Source organism: Zootoca vivipara, chromosome 9, assembly GCF_963506605.1.
Source record: "Zootoca vivipara chromosome 9, rZooViv1.1, whole genome shotgun sequence".
Classification (NCBI taxonomy): Eukaryota; Metazoa; Chordata; class Lepidosauria; order Squamata; family Lacertidae; genus Zootoca; species Zootoca vivipara.
Window position 1 is genome coordinate 4,316,378 of NC_083284.1, and position 19,390 is coordinate 4,335,767.

General features: G+C 48.5%; 1 protein-coding gene across 1 annotated transcript; it reads left to right on the forward strand.

The window, feature by feature from the left end:
• Positions 1 to 286: 286 nt before the first annotated feature.
• Positions 287 to 16,965, forward strand: CCT7 (chaperonin containing TCP1 subunit 7). The gene is made up of 12 exons (XM_035101137.2): positions 287 to 427; positions 3,052 to 3,205; positions 4,549 to 4,655; positions 5,027 to 5,152; positions 5,761 to 5,813; positions 7,822 to 7,993; positions 9,022 to 9,186; positions 10,196 to 10,384; positions 11,469 to 11,566; positions 12,733 to 12,865; positions 15,192 to 15,398; positions 16,276 to 16,965. Exons 1-12 carry the CDS (start codon positions 422 to 424, stop codon positions 16,498 to 16,500), a joined length of 1,635 nt encoding a protein of 544 aa, XP_034957028.1. The 5' UTR covers positions 287 to 421; the 3' UTR covers positions 16,501 to 16,965.
• Positions 16,966 to 19,390: the final 2,425 nt, after the last annotated feature.

Genomic DNA, 19,390 nt, shown 5'->3' on the forward strand with positions numbered 1-19,390 from the left:
GGGCTCTCCTTCCTTTTCTCTCACCCCCCCCCCCGCCTGCAACAGAGGCTTGTAAGGGATTTGCACCCACATCTACAATGCAATTTTAAAAAACGCTTTTTTTAATGATAAAGGCCTGCGTTCCAAAGAACGGGAATCCCTGCCTTTTCTCTCCCACGCACCTAAAAAACTCGTGTTTTTCCATCGGTTCCCAGGAGCGGTTTTCACCGAAAAACAAATCCCTCCATATAATCCCGGAAGTCTTCTAATCTGCACGCAAGAGAGCGTCTTCATTTTTCTTACCTCTACGAAGCCTTCAACCAACAGCCTTTCCCATTAAAACCCCGCCTGTTGGCCTCACCGCGCAGGCGTAGGGGGGAAGCTTCTGGACGGGCGCTGTGCATTGTGGGGAGGGACCGTTAGCAACAGGGCTGCCGCCAAGATGATGGTGAGTGAATGAATCGACGCTTGTCGGGTGGGGGAGCCGCGCTTATCCGCCGCCATCCGCTGCCAGGACGGGTCCGCTCCCCTCACCGGCGGTTCCCCGGCCCTCAGGAAAGCCTCGCCTGTGAGGACGGGGCGGTATTACCGGGACCCGGGGCAGCTGAGCGGCCGGAGCTGCCCGGTGGCGAGTCTGCGAGGCCGCGGCCGTCTCGTCGCTTGTAAGGCCAGGCCGGGCTTTCTCCCGAGGCGAGGGTCCGCGGGAAGCCTCGGGGACTACCAGTCCCGTCAGGTCGTTCGGGAGCCGGCTCCTCTGAAGCGGAGACCATAGTCGGCGCGGGGTGTTCTGGGAGTTGTAGTCCCGCGTATCGCATGGTGCTGTCCCCCTTAGGAGTTGCTTTGTATGAGCCAGGGCCGGATTTAGGTTTGATGTGGCCCTAAGATACTGATGGTAATGGGGCCCTTGATATGTCCAGCTGTCCTTTGTTAGCAACAAATTGTCGCTGTTTTTCGTGTTGAATACAGTATATGCTACGGTATATGGTAATTTGTGGAACTAGTAGGTATCTAAAGCCATTTGGACATAACAAAATGTGTATATTATCAAAGTAGTTGGTGGACTGAAATACAATTTTTATATTTTGGAAATGCATATCCAGTTTTTTCCCCCTTTAAATTTTTTGGGGGTCCCCAAGAGAGTGGGGCCGTAAGCTATAGCTTGTTTAGCTTATACGTAAATCCACATGACCTGGAAGCTGTACGCCGGCTCCCTCGGCCAATAATGCGAGATGAGTGCCGCAACCCCAGAGTGGTCCACGACTGGACCTAACAGTCAGGGGTCCTTTTACGTTTAAATCCAGCACTGGTCTGAGTGGGTGGGGGGGCGGGTGCCGGCTTGGTGGCCCTTGCTGCCTCCTGTGGGAGGAAGTTCCATAGCTGAACTCTGCGCTGCATGAATAATAACAACATTTCAGGGGGTTGGGCTAGATGATCAACGTGGTCCCTTCCAGTGTTAGAAGCTGAGATATGAAAGCTAGGAGATAAATGGCACCTTAGACTTAGGTTATGGGCGCAATAACTGGATGTCTAGGTGCGCTTTTTGAATAACAAGAATGCAAAGCTGAAAATGAATGAACTGCAGCTAAAATATTGTGCTCTAGTCCCTCCCCTGCCCACCACCTTGATATTCTTCAGAGGGTCTCTTCTCCAGTCTTCAGAGAGTAGCTGCAAGTGAGGAGGCAGAAGTTTTAATCTGAAATCATAGGCACAGTACTGCGCCCAAAGCTCAGAAACTACTCACGCTAATGAAATTCCCTGTCGCAAAATGCACCGAGAACAATGGGAGTTTTGAACACTGGTCCCTTCCAACTCTGTTATTCTGTGAGTCCATGAATCCTGCCAGTGGGGTTCTCACAGATTTCTGGTCAGTCGCTGTGAGAAGAGAATGCTGGACTAGATGGGCCATTGGCCTGATCCAACAGAGCTCTTCTTACATCAGGGGACTGGAGGTTCCCAAACACTGGCTTGGTTGGCTTAAGCTGTATGGCAGAGACAATGTCCTCTTCTGTTTCTGTAATGGGCAGCTGCCCATAAATCTTGCATGTGGGACGGTGCCTTCTCTGCAGTCCTTGTAGTTGCATGGTGCCTTCAGCGTGGCTTGCTCCCAGGTCCATGCAGATAGGATTGCAGGTCCAGGACATCAAAAGAGAATGGTGGTGATTATATATGTATATTGCCTTTTCCCCAGAACTCAAGAACTTAAATCTGTAAGCTGCCTTGCAGGACTTATGTGTAACATAGAAAGGGTAAAGGGACCCCTGACCATTAGGTCCAGTCGTGACCGACTCGGGGGTTGCGGCGTTCATCTCGAGGTTGCCGGCATACAGCTTCCAGGTCATGTCGCCAGCATGACAAAAGCCACTACTGGCGAACCAGAGCAGCACACAGAAACGCCGTTTACCTTCCCGCCAGAGATACCTATTTATCTACTTGCACTGACGTGCTTTCGAACTGCTAGGTGGGCAGGAGCTGGGACCGAGCAACGGGAACTCACCCCATCTCGGGGATTTGAACCGCTGACCTTCTGGTTGGCAAGCCCTAGGTTCTGTGGCTTAACTCACAGCGCCACCTGCGTCCCAAACATAGAAAGCATAATCATTAAAAAGTAATTAAATACTAATAGAATTTTAAAAGTGTATAAAAAGAATTGATTAAAATATAAATAACAATAACAAAGCATCTCATGACTCTGTGTCCAACCCAAACTGATCATTTGCTTCTGTCTCTGAGGTGGTGCAGAGTGCACCTGAGCTGTTAAGAGTGCCTATGAATGTTCTGTCGCATCATGCCAGCTTGGCCAGCAACTTGCAATGGGCTTGTAGGTGATATTTCATGGCTCCTTGTGGATCCAGACTAATGCATTCATGAAGCATTTAAGGATGGAATCTGCTCTCCAATTCAGCTGTTTCCTGCTTTAGTGTTTCTGCATCTGTATATAGGAAGTCTGGCTAACAATGCTGATTTGTCTAGTGAAAACATTGTGTTGTGCTGTTCAGAGCTGCCTTTTGTATGACAAAAACTTCTGTCACTGTCCTGGAGGGTCTTTTGTCTGACAGTTTGTTTTACTTGCAGCCCACACCTGTTATCTTACTGAAGGAAGGCACAGACACTTCCCAGGGGGTCCCTCAGCTTGTGAGTAACATCAATGCCTGCCAAGTCATCGCAGAGGCCGTCAGGACCACTCTTGGCCCTCGGGGCATGGACAAGCTCATTGTTGATGACAGAGGTGAGCCTGCTGCCTTCTGTGAACCTGAGTTGCTCTGCCTCTGGTGTCTCTGTATGGCAACCTTTCTCTACTTACTCTCTAGCCACCTTAATCAGTCAGTGGCACAGATCTTTGGGGAGGTCTTGTCCTACAAAGAAATGGCAGGCGACATTGGGGGGAGGGGGATGAGCAACTGTCCATGCATCACTGCCCATTTTGAAGACAGAAGACCCCCCCCCCCATGCCATTGTTCACCTGAGACTGGAATACTGGACAAGGATAGCTATGTGAAAGAGTAACCCTTCATATCAAGGTGTTTTGGAAACTTCCTATACATCTTTGCTACCTAACTTTTTTGTTAACGTGAAGACCCTAAAGATATTAATTTCCTTGAATCCAGAGTATGGCTTGGTCATCTTCACGGGTGCAGTGGCACTCTTGAGGTCTTACCTGGCTCCCACAATGCCTCTGAACCTGTCCTGGTCATGAAAGGGCAAGGTGGCTTTATTTCTGGATCCTCTTCTATTGTCAGTTGCTGCAGAATTTTTAGTAAGTCCAAATGCACTAGAGCGTGTAGTCCAAGGGCCTCCCCCATCTATGGGAGGCAAAGACCTGTAACACCAACCTATGGTAACTACCTGAGTGCCCGCTTAGAACGGAAGGATTTGTGGTGGTTCTCCTTTAGCAGCTGGGTCGTCGTCGTCCCCCCCCCCCCATGGTTTGCTAGGGGGTGAGTTGCCACATCCTCCTGGGCAGCTTGTCTTCTGATTGGTCTGGCTCCCTGTCAAGGCATAAGCTGGTAAAGTCTGTTTGAACCTCAATGTAAAGTCATGGAGATTTGCCACTTTCGGAGCTCCAGAGAAGGGCAAGGGCTTGCACTTACACATTTAGGGGCATCAGTTTGCTAGCAGGCCCAGTGTGGGAATGGAAGCTATGTGGTGGCTTCTTTCCTTCCTCCCACCTTGTTCTGGGTCTTGGGATTGCTTGGAGTGCCTCTGAAGCTCACTGTGCTGTCACAGTAAAGCCTCTCTGCCCTCTTTGGGGGACTGGATGGGTTGGAGGTTAGCACAATATTTGGATGGCTTCCATGCCAAAATGTGTGGGCTTGCGGGAGGAGGGTACTGAAGAGGGAAGGCTGGACTAGGTGGGACTCTCCTTGGTCCGATCCCGTAGGGCTCATTTTTCTCTTACTAACTTCAGAGTCCTAATTGACCTGCTCAAATGTTGCATGTGCATCTAGTTGGGATGCTTAGAATTACAGAATTGGTAGAGTTGGAAGGGACCCCCAAGGGTCATCGGGTCCAACCCCCTGCAGTGCAGGAATCAACTTTGTTCATGAACTTTGTCCCTGTTAATCTTTGCAGGCAAAGCAACCATTTCTAATGATGGCGCCACCATCCTGAAGCTCCTTGATGTGATACACCCTGCTGCAAAGACACTTGTGGACATCGCCAAGTCACAGGATGCAGAGGTGGGTGTGGGAGGTTTGATAGTTTTCAGTGGTAAATAGATGTTGGTTCTCCTGCTTGTGCCTGTGTCTTTTGAGCTTTACAACGTTTGTAGCCTCTGTCACAGTGGCAAGCTGCCATTGTTTTTTCCAGTGTCCCATCTTGTGGTAATCCACAGATCCACTCCTTTGAAGGGTGATGGGAGAGTTTTGTGCCAGATGTTGGATTTGTAGCGCTTGTGATTTTGGATGAGAGATGGCAGGACAAGGTAGTTAGAATGGGGTGCAGATTATTCTGTGGGAAGTTGGGGCACTTACTGCTGCTTTGTGAACTTCCTTCCTAAGATATTTCTGGTTTTCGGGCACGTGTCATTTCCCCTTCTCTTTTCCTGCAGGTTGGTGACGGCACCACTTCTGTTACACTTCTAGCTGCTGAATTCCTAAAGCAAATCAAGCCCTATGTTGAAGAAGGGCTGCACCCCCAGATCATCATCCGTGCCTTCCGTACTGCAACCCAGCTGGTAAGGGAATCTGCTGCACCCTGCCTTCCTTTGTGGAAGCTCTTTTATACCTGGGGAATGAAGGAACAAGAAGCAATATTTACAAATGGGTTCTAGTCAGGCCTGGCTAGTGCCCTCCAGGTGTTTTTTTTTACCATTTTAAACAGTTTAGCCAGTTGCCCCAACCCAAGAGTTGTTCCAGCAATGTTCCTCCAGCCTCCCAGTAACCCCCTTGCATCTCCAGAGGTGTTATAATACTGTCATCTGCTGTTGTGCCTATCAAGCCAACCACTGCCTGGGGCAGAGACTCGCACTAATCCTGTTTATGTGGAGCCTGGAATCAAATGCATGCCTTTAAGGCAGACCATTGTCCCACTTCTGTGCTTCCACCTTCTTCTTGCTTTGACATCAAGTAATAAACAAGTCAAAATACATAACTCAAGATGGTAATGGGACACTATGCTTGTGTCCATGTAGGTGAGGCTGACACAGAAAGGGATTGCCGTAAATGGTGAAGACTTCAGGCTGAGTAATTGCACATGGTGGCTGAATCATGGCCCCACTGGCGCAGGAGTTTGGCAGGGATTGAGAGCAAAGCCTTAATTCTGGTTCTTGCCTTGTTTTGGCAGGCAGTGAATAAGATCAGGAAGATTGCTGTTACGATCAAGAAGACCGACCAAGAGTAAGTTTCTTCCATTCCTCAGTTGGAAAGGTTAAATCCACAACCTCCCGTCATTGCTGGCTCAGTTGGGTGCATATTTTTATTGACGCTCTGCACAAATGTGTACACCTGCGTGTGTGCAAGTGGTTCTTAAATGGATTGGGTGCATATAGTGCCCCTCTGTGACTGGGGCATTGGCAGCATGTTTACTGCTCGCTAAATTTAGGTACCATGGATTCAGCAGTAGGCTCTGGATTAATATATTGCAAAAAAAGCAGGAATGCAACAAAATGGAAAAGAACATCGCAATTCCAACATTGCATTTCTGTGCACACCTATCCCTATTGTGTAGCAGTAGGTGGCTGGAAGCCTAAGTGCAAAATCTGCCCTCCCCCAAAGTCTTCCAGTATAGCTCCTTATCCCAGGGAATCACTCCCCCCCCCAATACAGTTTCAGTTTGAGAAAGGACAGTTTACGCTTCCCCCATCTCAGTGCAAACATCAACAGAGGCCCTGCCAGAATCCTCCCCTGTCTCAGTGTGAGATGTTCAGTCCAAGGCTCATGCCAAGTCACAGACATGACAGGAGGCAATTGCCATCAGAAAAGGAAACAAACCTGCGGGATGGAGGGAGGAATGAGCTTAAGCAACCCATTTCCTGTGTTTTGGCTTATATGTGGCTTAGCTGATGGGTAGAGCCAGTATAGACCCATCATCACCTTGCTTAGTTCAAGATAGGTTGGCAACCAGGCTCTCTGTTGATAATGTTATTTTTTGGAAAGTCTTTTCAAAAAGTTTTGCTGCCTAACCTTTGGAAATGAATGTTTGGATAGCCCTATTCAGGCTCTCTCTTTTTTTTACACACATTCTTAATCCCAGCATGATTGATGGATGCAACTAATGGGCAGGTGGAGGGTTGTGCAGTTTTTTTTAATGTAAACAGGAAACATGTTACCTTTCCTAGAAAAAAGCAGGCTATGAAAAAATATTAGTGTAAGAAACAGCTGTTGGACAACTTCCCACCTTTTGCAAATTGCAACAGCAAAAAATTAATGCACATAACTTTAATGCTGGTCTATATCAGCCCTTTTTGACTGTTATCCTCCGTGCAATTAGAATCGCGTCCTCTGTGCATGGAGGAGGCTCCGCCTGTGGTTTATCATTGCTGTTATCAATTACATTTCTATACTGCACTTTATCTGAGGACCACAAGGCGGTTTGCAATATAAAAATGCAAGAATACGTACCGGAGTAGCAAACGAAAATAATACCACCCCCTCCGCAGTTTAAAAGGTCATAGGTGTTTTAATTAGCCAAAGGCCTGGGAGTTTAGAATCCCGATTGCAGAGTTCTAAATCAAAGGGAGGCCTCTGCATAGGGCAAGCCTCCCCTCATTACTCCTCCCCTCCAGTGCCCAGTCAGCAGGAGGCACAGCTGATGGGCTGGGTGAGGCTGCTGGCTCATTTCTGCCCCCCCCCCCCAACATGATTAATGATTGCGTGGAGGACATTGCCTGAGCTGATAGATTCCAGCTAAGAAGATGCATGTTTTGGTGATGCAATTAAATCTTCAGGCAAATGCCAGTTAATCTTTAAATGAAGGAACTGTAATTAACAACACTTCCATATAATTGACTTCTTTTTTTAAAAAAGTAGTGTTCTTCTGTTACAGGCATGCTGTCTTTCCCAGGCGTTCAGAAACCATGCCTGATGGAAATGTTACTTTCCTTAGGTATTATATGATGTTCATAGCAGTTCATGAGAAGTACCAATAAGCAGGAAAGTTGTTCTTCTGCTTATGCCCCCTGCACTACAGCCAGCGGCTGACCTGTTGTGTAAAAACAGAAAGTGATCTATTTCCAATGCAGTCGTGAGAATCACTTAACTAAGTGCAGCGTTTCTTTTTTGTAGCCTAATGAACTCATTTTAGATGTGTGCTGTGTGTGTTGCTTCTTTAGCCTCGGTGCTGGCTATTGCTCCAGAGCACTTTGAGAGCAGGCAAGAAACGGCTCCATCCTTTCCTTCTCTGCAGGGAGCTGCGGAGCCTGCTGGAGAAGTGTGCAAGCACAGCCTTGAGCTCGAAGCTGATTTCCCACCAGAAAGAGTTCTTTGCCAAGATGGTGGTGGATGCCGTCATGATGCTGGACGAGTTGCTGCAGATCAAAATGATTGGGATCAAGAAGGTGCAGGGAGGAGCCCTAGAGGTAAAAGTCCCTGGCCTCTAAAGTTCCCTTCGGCCCAGAGGAGTCTAGGCTGGAATTCCTTTTCAAGTCTAAAAAGGGTGGAGAACACAATATGAGGCTGTTGGATCAGGCCGGAGGCCTGTCCTGTTCTTGCCCTACCAACCAGGTGTCTGTGGGAAACCCTGCAATATGACCCTTCAAGACTGCTGTTCAGGTAGCGAGCTAACTGGAAGCTGTTGGCAAAGTCAGAGCAATTGCCTCGGTTGCACAACTGTAGGGACGCAGAAAGGGAATGATAGAAGCTCATGGGAGAGTGAGGAGGTGATGTCCAGTGTTAGTCATAGGTGATGATGGCAATGATCATACCACCCTTCATCTGTAGATCTCAGGGTGGTTCACAACATAAAAATACAAGATTAAAAACACCAAATACATAATAAAAACAAGAACAACAAGCCCACTCCCCCCCCCCAGATTTCTTTTAACAGGCCCATCACTGCACATCATGTGACTTTCAAAAACACTATCTTCTATCTTTTCCTCCTTCCAAGAAGCCAGGCTGTTGTACTTAGAAAAGAATAATAGTCACAGAATTTATACATTGCTGATTGTAAAAAAACCTAAAGGTCATTTACAAAAGTTATAACTAAAATCAAGAAAAACTCAGTCACACTTTAAAACATATGAAAGTTAAAATACGGAAATAGATTAAAATTACCTCTGCTTTCTAAGCATCTAGGTAGTCTTGTCTAAACAAGAATGGTTTTTTGCAGGCACCAGAAAGGACAGTGAAGGCCTTGCCTGCTTCATAGAGTACACCCTTTGAAATTAATGGACAAGTCCATTGATTTTGCAGGGTCTATGGTACAATTTAGTTGGATGCACTAAGGCTGCTTTCCTGCATGCATGTAATTGAAAGTAAGCCCCATTGAACTTAGTGGGGCTTCCTCTTGAGCAAATAAGAGTAAGACCTACATAGGAATCAACGGAAGGTTGCCTGCCATCCAAGAGCGGGCGTGAGATGTGAAATGACCTTGCCTTTCCTGCAGGATTCCCAACTGGTGGCAGGAGTTGCCTTCAAGAAGACCTTCTCTTACGCCGGCTTTGAGATGCAGCCCAAGAAGTATGAGTCCCCCAGGATTGCTCTGCTCAACATTGAGCTGGAGCTCAAGGCAGAGAAGGACAATGCTGAAGTCAGAGTCCACACTGTGCAGGTAAAGGCTCAGAACCGCTTGGGGAGAGAAACTGTGAAATTGTAACATCTTGCCAAAAGAGCCGTGTGCCTTGCGGGGTCCTGGGGCATTTGTAGAGTAATCTTTGACTTCCATGTGGCATTTGGCCAAGTTGACAGTTGGAACCTCATTACCTAACCCAGAGCTTTCCAAATTTTGTCACGATATGTTAATGTGTTGGCTGCAGTGTGTAGGTTTGCTGCAGTGTGTAGGTTTGCTGCAGTGTGTAGGTTTGCTGCATGAACACTCCCCGCGCTCTTCCGGGGACTGGAAAGGGGCTGGTTTAATCTGTGATTTGCTAGTAAAACTGTGTCACGAAATGATGCGTGTATAAAAAGTGTGTCACCAAGATGAAAAGTTTGGAAAGCTCTTCTATAAGGAGCACCTCAGTTCAAGGGACTGTGAGCACAGCAGAGGACTGCAGAATGGTTGCAGCCGTCTTGGACAAAGGAAGCTTCCTTATACCGAATCAGACCATTGGTCCAGCTAGTTCAGTACTGTCTACACTGACCGGCAGCTGCTCTCCAGGGTTTCAGGCAGAGTTCTCTCCTTGCAGATGCCAGGGATTGAACCTGGGGCAGTCTGCATGCAAAGCAGATGCTCTGCCACTGAATTTTGGCCCTTCCCATCCTTTCTCTTCTGCCCCTACCTGACCCCATGGGGTGGCAGCTGTCCAACAAGGCAGCTTGTTGGGTGGGCAAGAGCAATGGAGAAGGGTGCTGATGTGGGCACCCGCCTTCCAGCAGCTAACTGGTGCCACCTCTGTGACAGGGAAGATCTGAAAACAATGGTTGGGGAACGCTTCTAAAATGTGCACCTTGGATTAACATTGGTGCCCCTGATGCTGTTTCCATGTCTAGATTTACTGTATTGGCAGAGTTGTCATTCTCCTAACATCCTTTGCAGTAGACTATTTTAAGCCAAACAGATTTCCCCCTTTCAGCTAAAGAAACAGCACTTTTAGCTTCTTGCCTATATCTCCCCTCTGCAGGATTACCAGGCCATTGTGGACGCCGAGTGGAACATCTTGTACGACAAGCTTGATAAGCTCCACAAGTCAGGGGCCAAAGTCGTCCTCTCCAAGCTTCCGATTGGCGACGTGGCTACCCAGTACTTTGCTGACCGGGACATGTTCTGTGCCGGCCGAGTCCCTGAAGAAGATCTCAAGAGGACCATGATGGTGAGGTTTCCCCTGTTCACTTTCCCAGGTTGCTGACCAGGTGCTTGGGGCTGCCCTGCCTATGCAACCAGCCTGAGCAGTTGCCTTGGGTGGGAGCCCTGTTAGAGGAACTGGTGAAGCAGCACAGGAGAGAGAGAGAGGTGTGAGTGGACCCCTTGCAGGTCACTAGTTGCTGAGCTCAGTTCTTGGACATTCAGTGCAGCTGCAGAGAGAGCAAAAGTCTGTATGTGATTCTGTTACCCTGGAATGGAATGTCTTCCACTGCCCATTTTTTGGGCTTGAAATTGTGAGGGGTGTGTGTGTGTGCGCGCACGCCTCCCAACATTTCTGTTCCTTTATTGCAATTTGCGATGGCTGCTCTTGCTATCCCCTGCCGTTAGTTTAGGGTTTATTGCCTTGATTAATCCTAGGACATTGAGGGATGCCGTTTTTATATAAAGCTTGGGACCAGTTTACTTGCAGGATCACCTTACCAGCTATATGCTCACTCGACTGCTTCGATCTGCAGAACTGGCGCGCTCACAGGTGCCTCACAATACTTGCTCTGCATTTATAAGAAATAGATATTTTAGTGTGGCATCACCTACACTTTGGAATTCCCTGTTTAATTCTGATAAAGAATTTTGCAACACTGCCCTCTTAAAGGGATAAAAAGTGCTTCGTTATTATTGTATTGGCCTGAATATAAGCCACACTCCCCCCCCCCAAATTCCGACCATGAAAAGTTAAAGTGTGGCTTAAACTTGCAACTGTACAAAAATTGGTTTTTTTCCCTTCCCCCTGCCCCCAAATATTAAAGGTGCAGCTAATTGCGGGTGTGGCTTATATTTGGGCCAATACAGTATTTATTGAATTTATATCCTGCCCTTCCTCCCAAAGCAGCCCAGGCCATTGATGTGGAATGAATTACTAAGTCAGGGCAATAGGCGGACTGTTGTTTCGTAGTGATACTTAAATACAAAGATGACATTTTCGTAATGGGGAGGGGGGCAGCAGCAAACCTAGTCAACAGAGCTCGGTTTTCGCTTGTTTGATGCTAGATCAGTAGTTCTCTAAAATGGTGCTCTTTTCCCATACACTGTAGGCCTGCGGTGGATCCATTCAGACCAGTGTAAATTCCCTGACCGATGACGTCCTTGGGCGTTGCGACCTCTTCGAGGAGACTCAGATTGGAGGCGACAGGTAAAGGCAGCCTGGCCAGGATGGCAGAGGCACTGGACAAACTTTGACGTTGCCTTGCTTGTTCCAGGTGGTCAGCAGATGTCCAGGCCCTGACTTCCAAAGCTGGAATCTTTCTCCTTGCCCTCCCACATGGGCCAACTACCGCACATGATGTGGGTTAACTTGCCTTGGTGCTTCAGAGCGTGCTAATGCGGAGGGCAGAGGTGGCACATCACATTTTCGCCACTTGAAGCGAAACGAGAAGTGCCGCCTTGCTCTGCCGCCCCATGGCCTCTGGCAGAGCAGTAGCCCCTGCATCAGCAGCATTTTCTGGTGAGATTTCACTGGTGAGATTTTGGTGAAATCACACGAGAAATGGGTACCAATGTTTGTTCCACTTCTCAGGCAGTGGGGTGGGAGGCCCTTGGGGGGCTTCTGCTGCCTGAGGCAGCTGCTTCACCTTGCCTCCTCGGTAGGCCTAGCTTGGCTGAAGGCTAGTCCTGCGGTGTGTGATAATAGTTCCTCTGAGCATGCTCAGAGCAGACTTTAGCTCCAGCTCACATTGGAGGAATTTGCAAGAATTTGAAGTGTTGTGCTCCCTGCTATCCCTGGATGCATTGTCCAAATCAGTACCGCAACATCAGTTTTGCTGAATTAATCAAACCAAATTGTTTTAACTGGGTTTTGAATAAATGCGCAATTAATGGTTCCCGTTTTGAATTTCATTGTGGAGTTATCGTCCTTAGTGGGGTCGTGTGAACCCCTGTTCTAAGTAACAACTTTTAATAAAGTGGGATATGGATCGCTGGGGGTGAGTTTATGGAACCAAGGGGGAGGTGGCCCCAAAAGGTTTAGGAACCGCTGACCCAAGCCTTGTAACTTGTGATTCCACTGTGGTGATGCTCATCACTGAAGCCTGAGTCATTGCAGCACCAAATCGCCCTGTCTCAGTGCACTTCCATCCTTCCCAGTGCTTTCGTAGCTAGCAGGGAAATAAGACACTGGCTAAGTTCAGAGATGCAAATGGGTGCTTTTAATTTACACACATTTGGGGGGGGGTTTCTTGAGGTGGTTGGGTCTGAATATGGGTCTGAATGTGCCTTTTCCTCAGAGGGCATCTCTGCTAAGGCGTGGCACTGCTGTGATCCCCATTGACACTAAGACCTGCTTCCCCCTTTCTCTGGCAGGTACAACTTCTTCACTGGCTGCCCAAAGGCCAAGACCTGCACAATAATCCTGCGTGGAGGGGCGGAGCAGTTCATGGAGGAGACAGAGCGTTCTCTCCACGATGCCATCATGATTGTTAGGAGAGCGATCAAGGTGCGGGTTGAACAGCTAGGCTGACTTGGGGGTCCGTAGCTCTCCTGGATGTCTTGATCAACCATAGATCATGGCCCAGCCAGAGGGGCTCTTGTAAACTGGGAGTGTGTCTTCTCTGCCTTCCCAGCTTAAGGTGCAGGATCACCTGCCTGTCAGTCATCTGACATAATAGTGATGCGGGTGGGGGAAGTGGGAGATAACCAAATCCAGCAGAGAGCAGGATTGAACTTCCTGCATGTCAGCTGATGCACTGGGAGTTGATTTCTGCTTGGTCACACTGTGAGCAGCTGATCAAGCCACAGTGCTACCTTTTGGACCTCACCTGGAACACCGTCCAGGTCTTGATGCCACAATTGTAAGAAGTGTATTGACAAGCTGGAATGTATGCAGAGGAGAAGATGATAAAGGAGCAGGGTATGTTTAGCCTGGAATAGAAGAGACCAAGAGGAGAGATGATAGCCATCTTCAAATCTCTAAAAGGCTGTCCCATGGAAGATGGAGCAAACTTGTTTTCCACTGCTCTGGAGGGTTGGACCTGAACCAATGGATTCCAGATGCAAGAAAGGAGATTCTGACTAAACATAAGGCACACCTTTCTGACTGTAAGAGCTGTTGGACTCTGGAATGGTCTCCCTTAGAAGGTGGTGGACTCTCCTTCCTTAGAGGGTTTTCAGCAGAGGATCAATGGCCATCTGTCAGGGGTGCTTTAGCTGAGATTCCCGCATTGCAGGGGGTTGGACTAGATGACCCTTGGTTCCCTTCCAACTCCAAAATTCTCTGGTTCTGTGGCTATTCCAGAAAGCCTCTTCCAAAATTCTGCCGCTTGCACTTAACCCGTATGTGGCACGTAGAGCCTTTGAATAGCTTGTCTTCGTGGTAGAAGGTTTTTTTTTTGGGGGGGGGAACTGGGGGGTGGGTAGATTTCTGGGCTTTGTATTGACATGAGGATTGGGGTTGTAAATGGGGCAGGAGAAGGCAGGCAGGCGAGCTGCTGGGAAGCTGTTGTGTGGCATGTATAGAAATCCATACACACACATAGCCCCTCTCATTTCTGAGCCTTGGCAAATGGCTCTTCTCACGCATCCCTACCTCAGGGGCTGGAAACACGTATCCTTGGAAACAGGACTCCAAAGGATCCTACGTAGGGTGAGCACAGAGCCCTGTGCTGGGACCCAAAGGACCAGCTGTGGCACCAAAACAAGGCTCTCTGCAGATGAAAGTCGGGAGGCCACCTGGACCTTCTTGAGAGCCATCTGCTCTCCCCAGCAACACCTCAGTCTGTTTGCTGAAGCAAGCTGGGGATGGTGGAGACATGGCCAAGCGATCAAACAGCCAAAGAGCCCTTCAGTGAGAGTGGCTGCCTTCTGGCTACTGGCGTCCCCCAAAGCAGCCCCTCTGTCTGTGCCTGCCACATGCCAGAGGATGCTGGAGCTGCAGCCTGTTGGCCCCACGTCTTCTCTAAGGAGGAGCAGCAAAGCTGTCAAGTCTGTCGCTGTGTCTTGGGCATGCTTTATGCATGACTTCAGCACTTGCCTAAAAAGGTGAAATCCTGCAGGCACAGCGTGGGAGGGAACCCCGATTTCAGCTTTCTCCTGAAGATGCTGACTGCCACGTAATGTGTGAATGGACTCTCCAGTGGTGTTTGTTGTAAAGGGACTTCTGCTGACAGAGTTCCCTTAACTCTGGGTCAGGTGTGCTCTTCCCATGTTCATTTCGATGCAGCCTAACATCTGCAGTCCAGGGAGCTCCCAGAGCTCAAGTTTAGCTGGGATCCTGCGTTCTTTGCTAAAATAATATACAGGGAGTCCTGGCTATACCGCATATTTTTAAAGCACGCTAGCAATAGTCCATCTTTGTGGGTTGCTAACCATGAATCTATCCCACGCTTCCTAGTCTCTGCTTAGAGGCCATCCCATGCTGAATTGGCCGCCTTATTGAAGGTGTTTTTTGATTTGATGTACGTGGCTTAGGGATTTTTATTATATGTACTAAGCAGTACAGTAAATAGTCCGTGTCTGCCTTTAAAGTATGCAAAACATGAGCTAGTTTTGCATATCATTCTCTGCATGGATTTCAGATTTCTTTACCTTTGGATTACACGCCAGCTGCGCCTCCCTCTCACTGCCAGCAGGCTAGTGGATAGCATTGGCTTGTGTGAACTCGACAGACGTGCCGTCGCGCCTTCCAAACGGTGCCAGCCAGATCCATGCCAGGCAAACTGCCAGTGGCATCTATGAGAACAGCATAAATTAGACCTGTTGCGATAACTGACTCTTTTGAGAGAGAGAGAGAGGTGACCTTTCCCCGCTCAATTGTGTGCTTCCAGAATGACTCTGTCGTCGCTGGTGGTGGAGCTATAGAGATGGAGATCTCCAAGTACCTTCGAGACTATTCCAGGACCATTCCAGGCAAGCAGCAGCTGCTGATCGGAGCCTACGCCAAGGCCCTGGAGATCATTCCGCGGCAGCTCTGCGACAATGCCGGCTTCGATGCCACCAACATCCTCAACAAACTCCGAGCCAAGCACGCTCAGGTGAGCTACCTTAGCCAGGCTTGGAGGGGCCGTTCTGAGGCCTTTGCAGAGCAGCAGATTCCACAGTGGTTCTGCACAGGATAGATAGGAACTACATGCTGCTCTTCTTCTCATTGCATGCAAACACAAAAGTCAAGGTCCACAACGTTTTCCTTTTATTTAATGAAATTCGCGCGCTGCTTCAACTCATAAGTGGGTTACAAAGAATATGGAATATATATATAAATGTATGTCTACACCAGTTTCCCAAACATGGGTCTCCGTTTGCTTTTGTACTACAATTCCCACCATCCCTGCTAGCTAGGGATGATGGGAGTTGTAGTCCAAGAGTAACTGGAGAGCCAAGTTTGGGAAACCCTGGTGTGGAGCAACTTGAAATAAAACTTGATATGGACAAAGTAAATAGCACAACATAAGTTGTATAATATACAGGCAACTCCCCATTTGTGCTAGGGTTACTTTCCGAGGCACCACGTGTTTAAGTGAAACCATGTATATTGGGAACCCCCTTGAAAAAGCCTGCAAACACCACATTCTCCCTCCAAACCTCCTTGCTCAAACTCCCAGCTTTCCACTGGCCACAAAGGTTGGCGCAAGGGCTCCCAGGGTTGCTCTTAAAAGGGCTCGCACGATTACGAGCTGCTGGTTTTGCACCACTTTTGGCATTTCCGTGCTCTTTTAGGGCTGGTTTGTCCCCTTTCTGTGCCCCTCCTATGTTCGCGGCGGTGCACGAATGCCTTGGGAAGGCGCGTAAATGCATGTACAGACATTGCAACGATGGTGCTATTGGGCTGGAGGGGGGAGCCAGGTTAGCAGGGGCAGAGTTAAGGGGCCGCCGCTTGACCTCCTCACCGGGTGTGTTCTGTCTGCCCCTCAGGGCGGCAAGTGGTACGGCGTGGATGTGAACAACGAAGACATCGCCGACAACTTTGTGGCCTGCGTGTGGGAGCCGGCGGTCGTGCGCATCAACGCCCTGACAGCAGCGTCTGAGGCCGCCTGCCTTATCGTGTCTGTGGACGAGACCATCAAGAATCCCCGCTCCACGGTGGACGCCCCTCCTCCAGGCCGTGGCAGAGGGCGAGGCCGGCCCCATAACCACTGAGGGGCAGGCGTCGCCAGCAGCGCAAGACACTGGGAGCCCCTCCCATAACAAAACCCAGGCCCAGGACCCCTTAGAACAATGCTTTCCCCATTGGAAGTCCTCAAACAGCCTTCACACCCGGGGGGGGGGGGGAGCGAGGCGCTCGCAGCATTGCTGCTCTGCTCCCAGTGGGCTGCCTCCTTCCGTAGTGTGTGAAACGGGAGAAAGCCCTGGGCAATCCCAGGCGGTTTGTCCTCCAACATTCAGGTCCAGCCATCCTTCATGGTTCCAGACCTTTCTCTCCTCCTGGGTTTCTCCATATCCTTCAACTTTTACTCTCAAGGGGGCCCCCCGGATCTCTGCATTGCTGGCACGGCGCTTGTCTGCTAAAGGAGCTAGGAATGTGTTGTATTTATTGGTGGGTTTTTTTTCTACTGGGGGTTCAAACCCAGCCACGAACACAATAAACATTAAAAAAAACCAAAACAGTTCATTGCCTGTCTTCTCTACCACACTCCTTTGCCGTTACTCAAACCTTCCTTGGGGAAAACTGTTGAAACGTGGAGGTTTTGAAATGTAATTTGTGACCCATGAGAGAGAGAGAGAGACTACACACCTGGGCAGGAGGCCTGGTGTGACAGCTTGTTTAAAATCCTGTAGATGGAACCAAGAATGCTTTTCTGTGGCCCATGAGCACTCCAGGTTCCTGAATCACTATTCACCTAAAAGCAGTTATAGTTAAAGCTACGACGTTTTCTTCCACCCGGTGATCTTGCAGTTGTCAGGACGGTATTCTTCAACCACCTGGGTGAACATGAAGGGCTTTTAAATTCCTCCTGAAAGTTACTAGTGATGGGGGAAGGTGCACCTCACTAGGCTGGGGCAATTCGGACTGCCAGATATACAGCAGGCTCCTTTGAACTTGGGCAGGTGTCAATCTTATAATGATTGACAAGTGGGTGGTTATACACATGGCCTTGCTGGTGGGGGGTTCAGAAGAGGAACAGAGAGTTTCACCTCTTAGGCCAGCCCTTGCTCATTCTCCTGTGTGAGGGGTTGCTTGCTAGTCCTTAAAAATTGTTTGCATTCTTCTGTCTCGAGAGACAATGGAGTGCATCTCCAGGGGTGAGGTCAAACAACTGCATTAATAAATCTGGGAAGGTAGCCCATCTAGGAGAAGGAAAACTGGCTTGTGGAGGGATATCTCAAATATAAGTTGTGTAATTCCTGGTTATGTGCAAGGAGGGGATGTGTGATTAATAATGGTATCAATTGAGCCAGCTCATAACATTGAGTATCGTATATTACGGCGTATAAGACGACTGGGCGTATAAGACGACCCCCAACTTCCCAGTTAAAATATAGAGTGGGATATACTCGCCGTATAAGAAATACAAACCGGCGTATAAGACGACCCCCCGACTTTTGAGAAGATTTTCCTGGGTTAAAAAGTAGTCTTATACGCAGGAATATACTGTATATTCACCTGTACATCTGCTGAAACAAGTATGAATTCCTGCAGCGGTACTCTATATTCTGCAGCCTGCAAAAAACACAAATTTAGCAGATTTCCATACTTAGCATTACCTCTGCCATTTTTACCGCTTTTTAAAATTCTGGGTTTCTTTGAGGAAGAGGGCACTGACCCCCCTCCTGCAGAAATCTTCAGACTGCTCTCCCAAACTCCATTTTAAATCTCCCGTTAGCTGCCACAATCTTAGCGTTTTCCAAGCGTATCTTTCCAACTAGAAGCATTTGCATTCAAATAAAGCAAGCAGAGTTTCTTGGGGAGCCCAGCCCCAGATTCTCTGCACATTGTGCAGAATCACGACATAACACAGCTGTGTTTACATACGAACCGTTGAGTTTGTATGCACATTGATTTGGTGGGTTGCATAAAGGGGAGGGGTGTCATTTTCCAAACTTGCAATTGATCCTCCAGATTTTTATTTTTGTCTGGCTGTGTAGGTGGAGCTGTCGAAAGAACAACTGGGATGTTGAGCATGTTTGTAAGCGCAGCAGGAATGTGCCCCTAAGGAGGGGTGTTGAGGGACGAGAGAGCTATCCCTGGCTACTTCCCATCATGGCTATGCTCTTGTTTCCACTGTTGAAGGCAGCAATGCTGCTGAATGCAGGTCGCTGGATCCAAAGGAGGGGAGAGTTGCTCTTGTGCTCGGATCCTGCTTGCCAGTGTCCCACAGGCATCAGTTTGGCCACCGTGAGGACAGGCTGCTGGACTAGATGGGACGTGGGCCGGATCCTGCAGGTCTCTTCTTACCTTGTGGGTCAAAGAGTACCAAATTGTCATTAGAGTCACTGCTCTGGGTGTCCTAAAGAGTTGTTTTTACCAATAATTTTATTGTTCCAGTCTCTGAAAGCCTTCACACTGAGGTTGAGTTAGTTTGGGTTTTTAACAATTAAGCAGTGTATACATTTTATGAAATAAAATTATTATTATTATTTATTCAACTTATCTACCGCCCTATACCCAGAGGTCTCAGGGCAGTTGACAACAAGACCACAACATAAAATCAAACCAAAAGCAGTAAACCAATACACCCCCCCTCAAAAAGAGCAGCATTCTAAAAGGGTGTTGGATGTCAATAAGATCAACCAAAAACCTGGTTAAAATGGAACGTTGCCTGGCGCTTAAAGGTGTATAATGAAGGCACCAGGCAAACTTCCCTGGGGAGAGCATTCCATAGACGGGGAGCCACTGCAGAGAAGGCCCTGTTCTTGTGTTGCCACCCTCCGGACCTCTCGAGGAGGAGACGCACGAAGAACGGTTTCGGAGGATGATCTCAGGGTCTGGGTAGGTTCATAGGGAGAGAGGCGGTCCTTGAGTTACTGCGGTCCTGAGCCGTTTAAGGCTTTATCGGTCAAAACCAGCACTTTAAATTGGGCCCAGAAA

What these genes read in the sequence shown, in the direction of transcription:
- CCT7 (XM_035101137.2), top strand. An exon ending in TCAGAGTCCACACTGTGCAG is followed by an intron (nt 9,187 to 10,195) that starts GTAAAGGCTCAG and finishes TCCCCTCTGCAG; the next exon opens with GATTACCAGGCCATTGTGGA. An exon ending in TCCGAGCCAAGCACGCTCAG is followed by an intron (nt 15,399 to 16,275) that starts GTGAGCTACCTT and finishes TCTGCCCCTCAG; the next exon opens with GGCGGCAAGTGGTACGGCGT.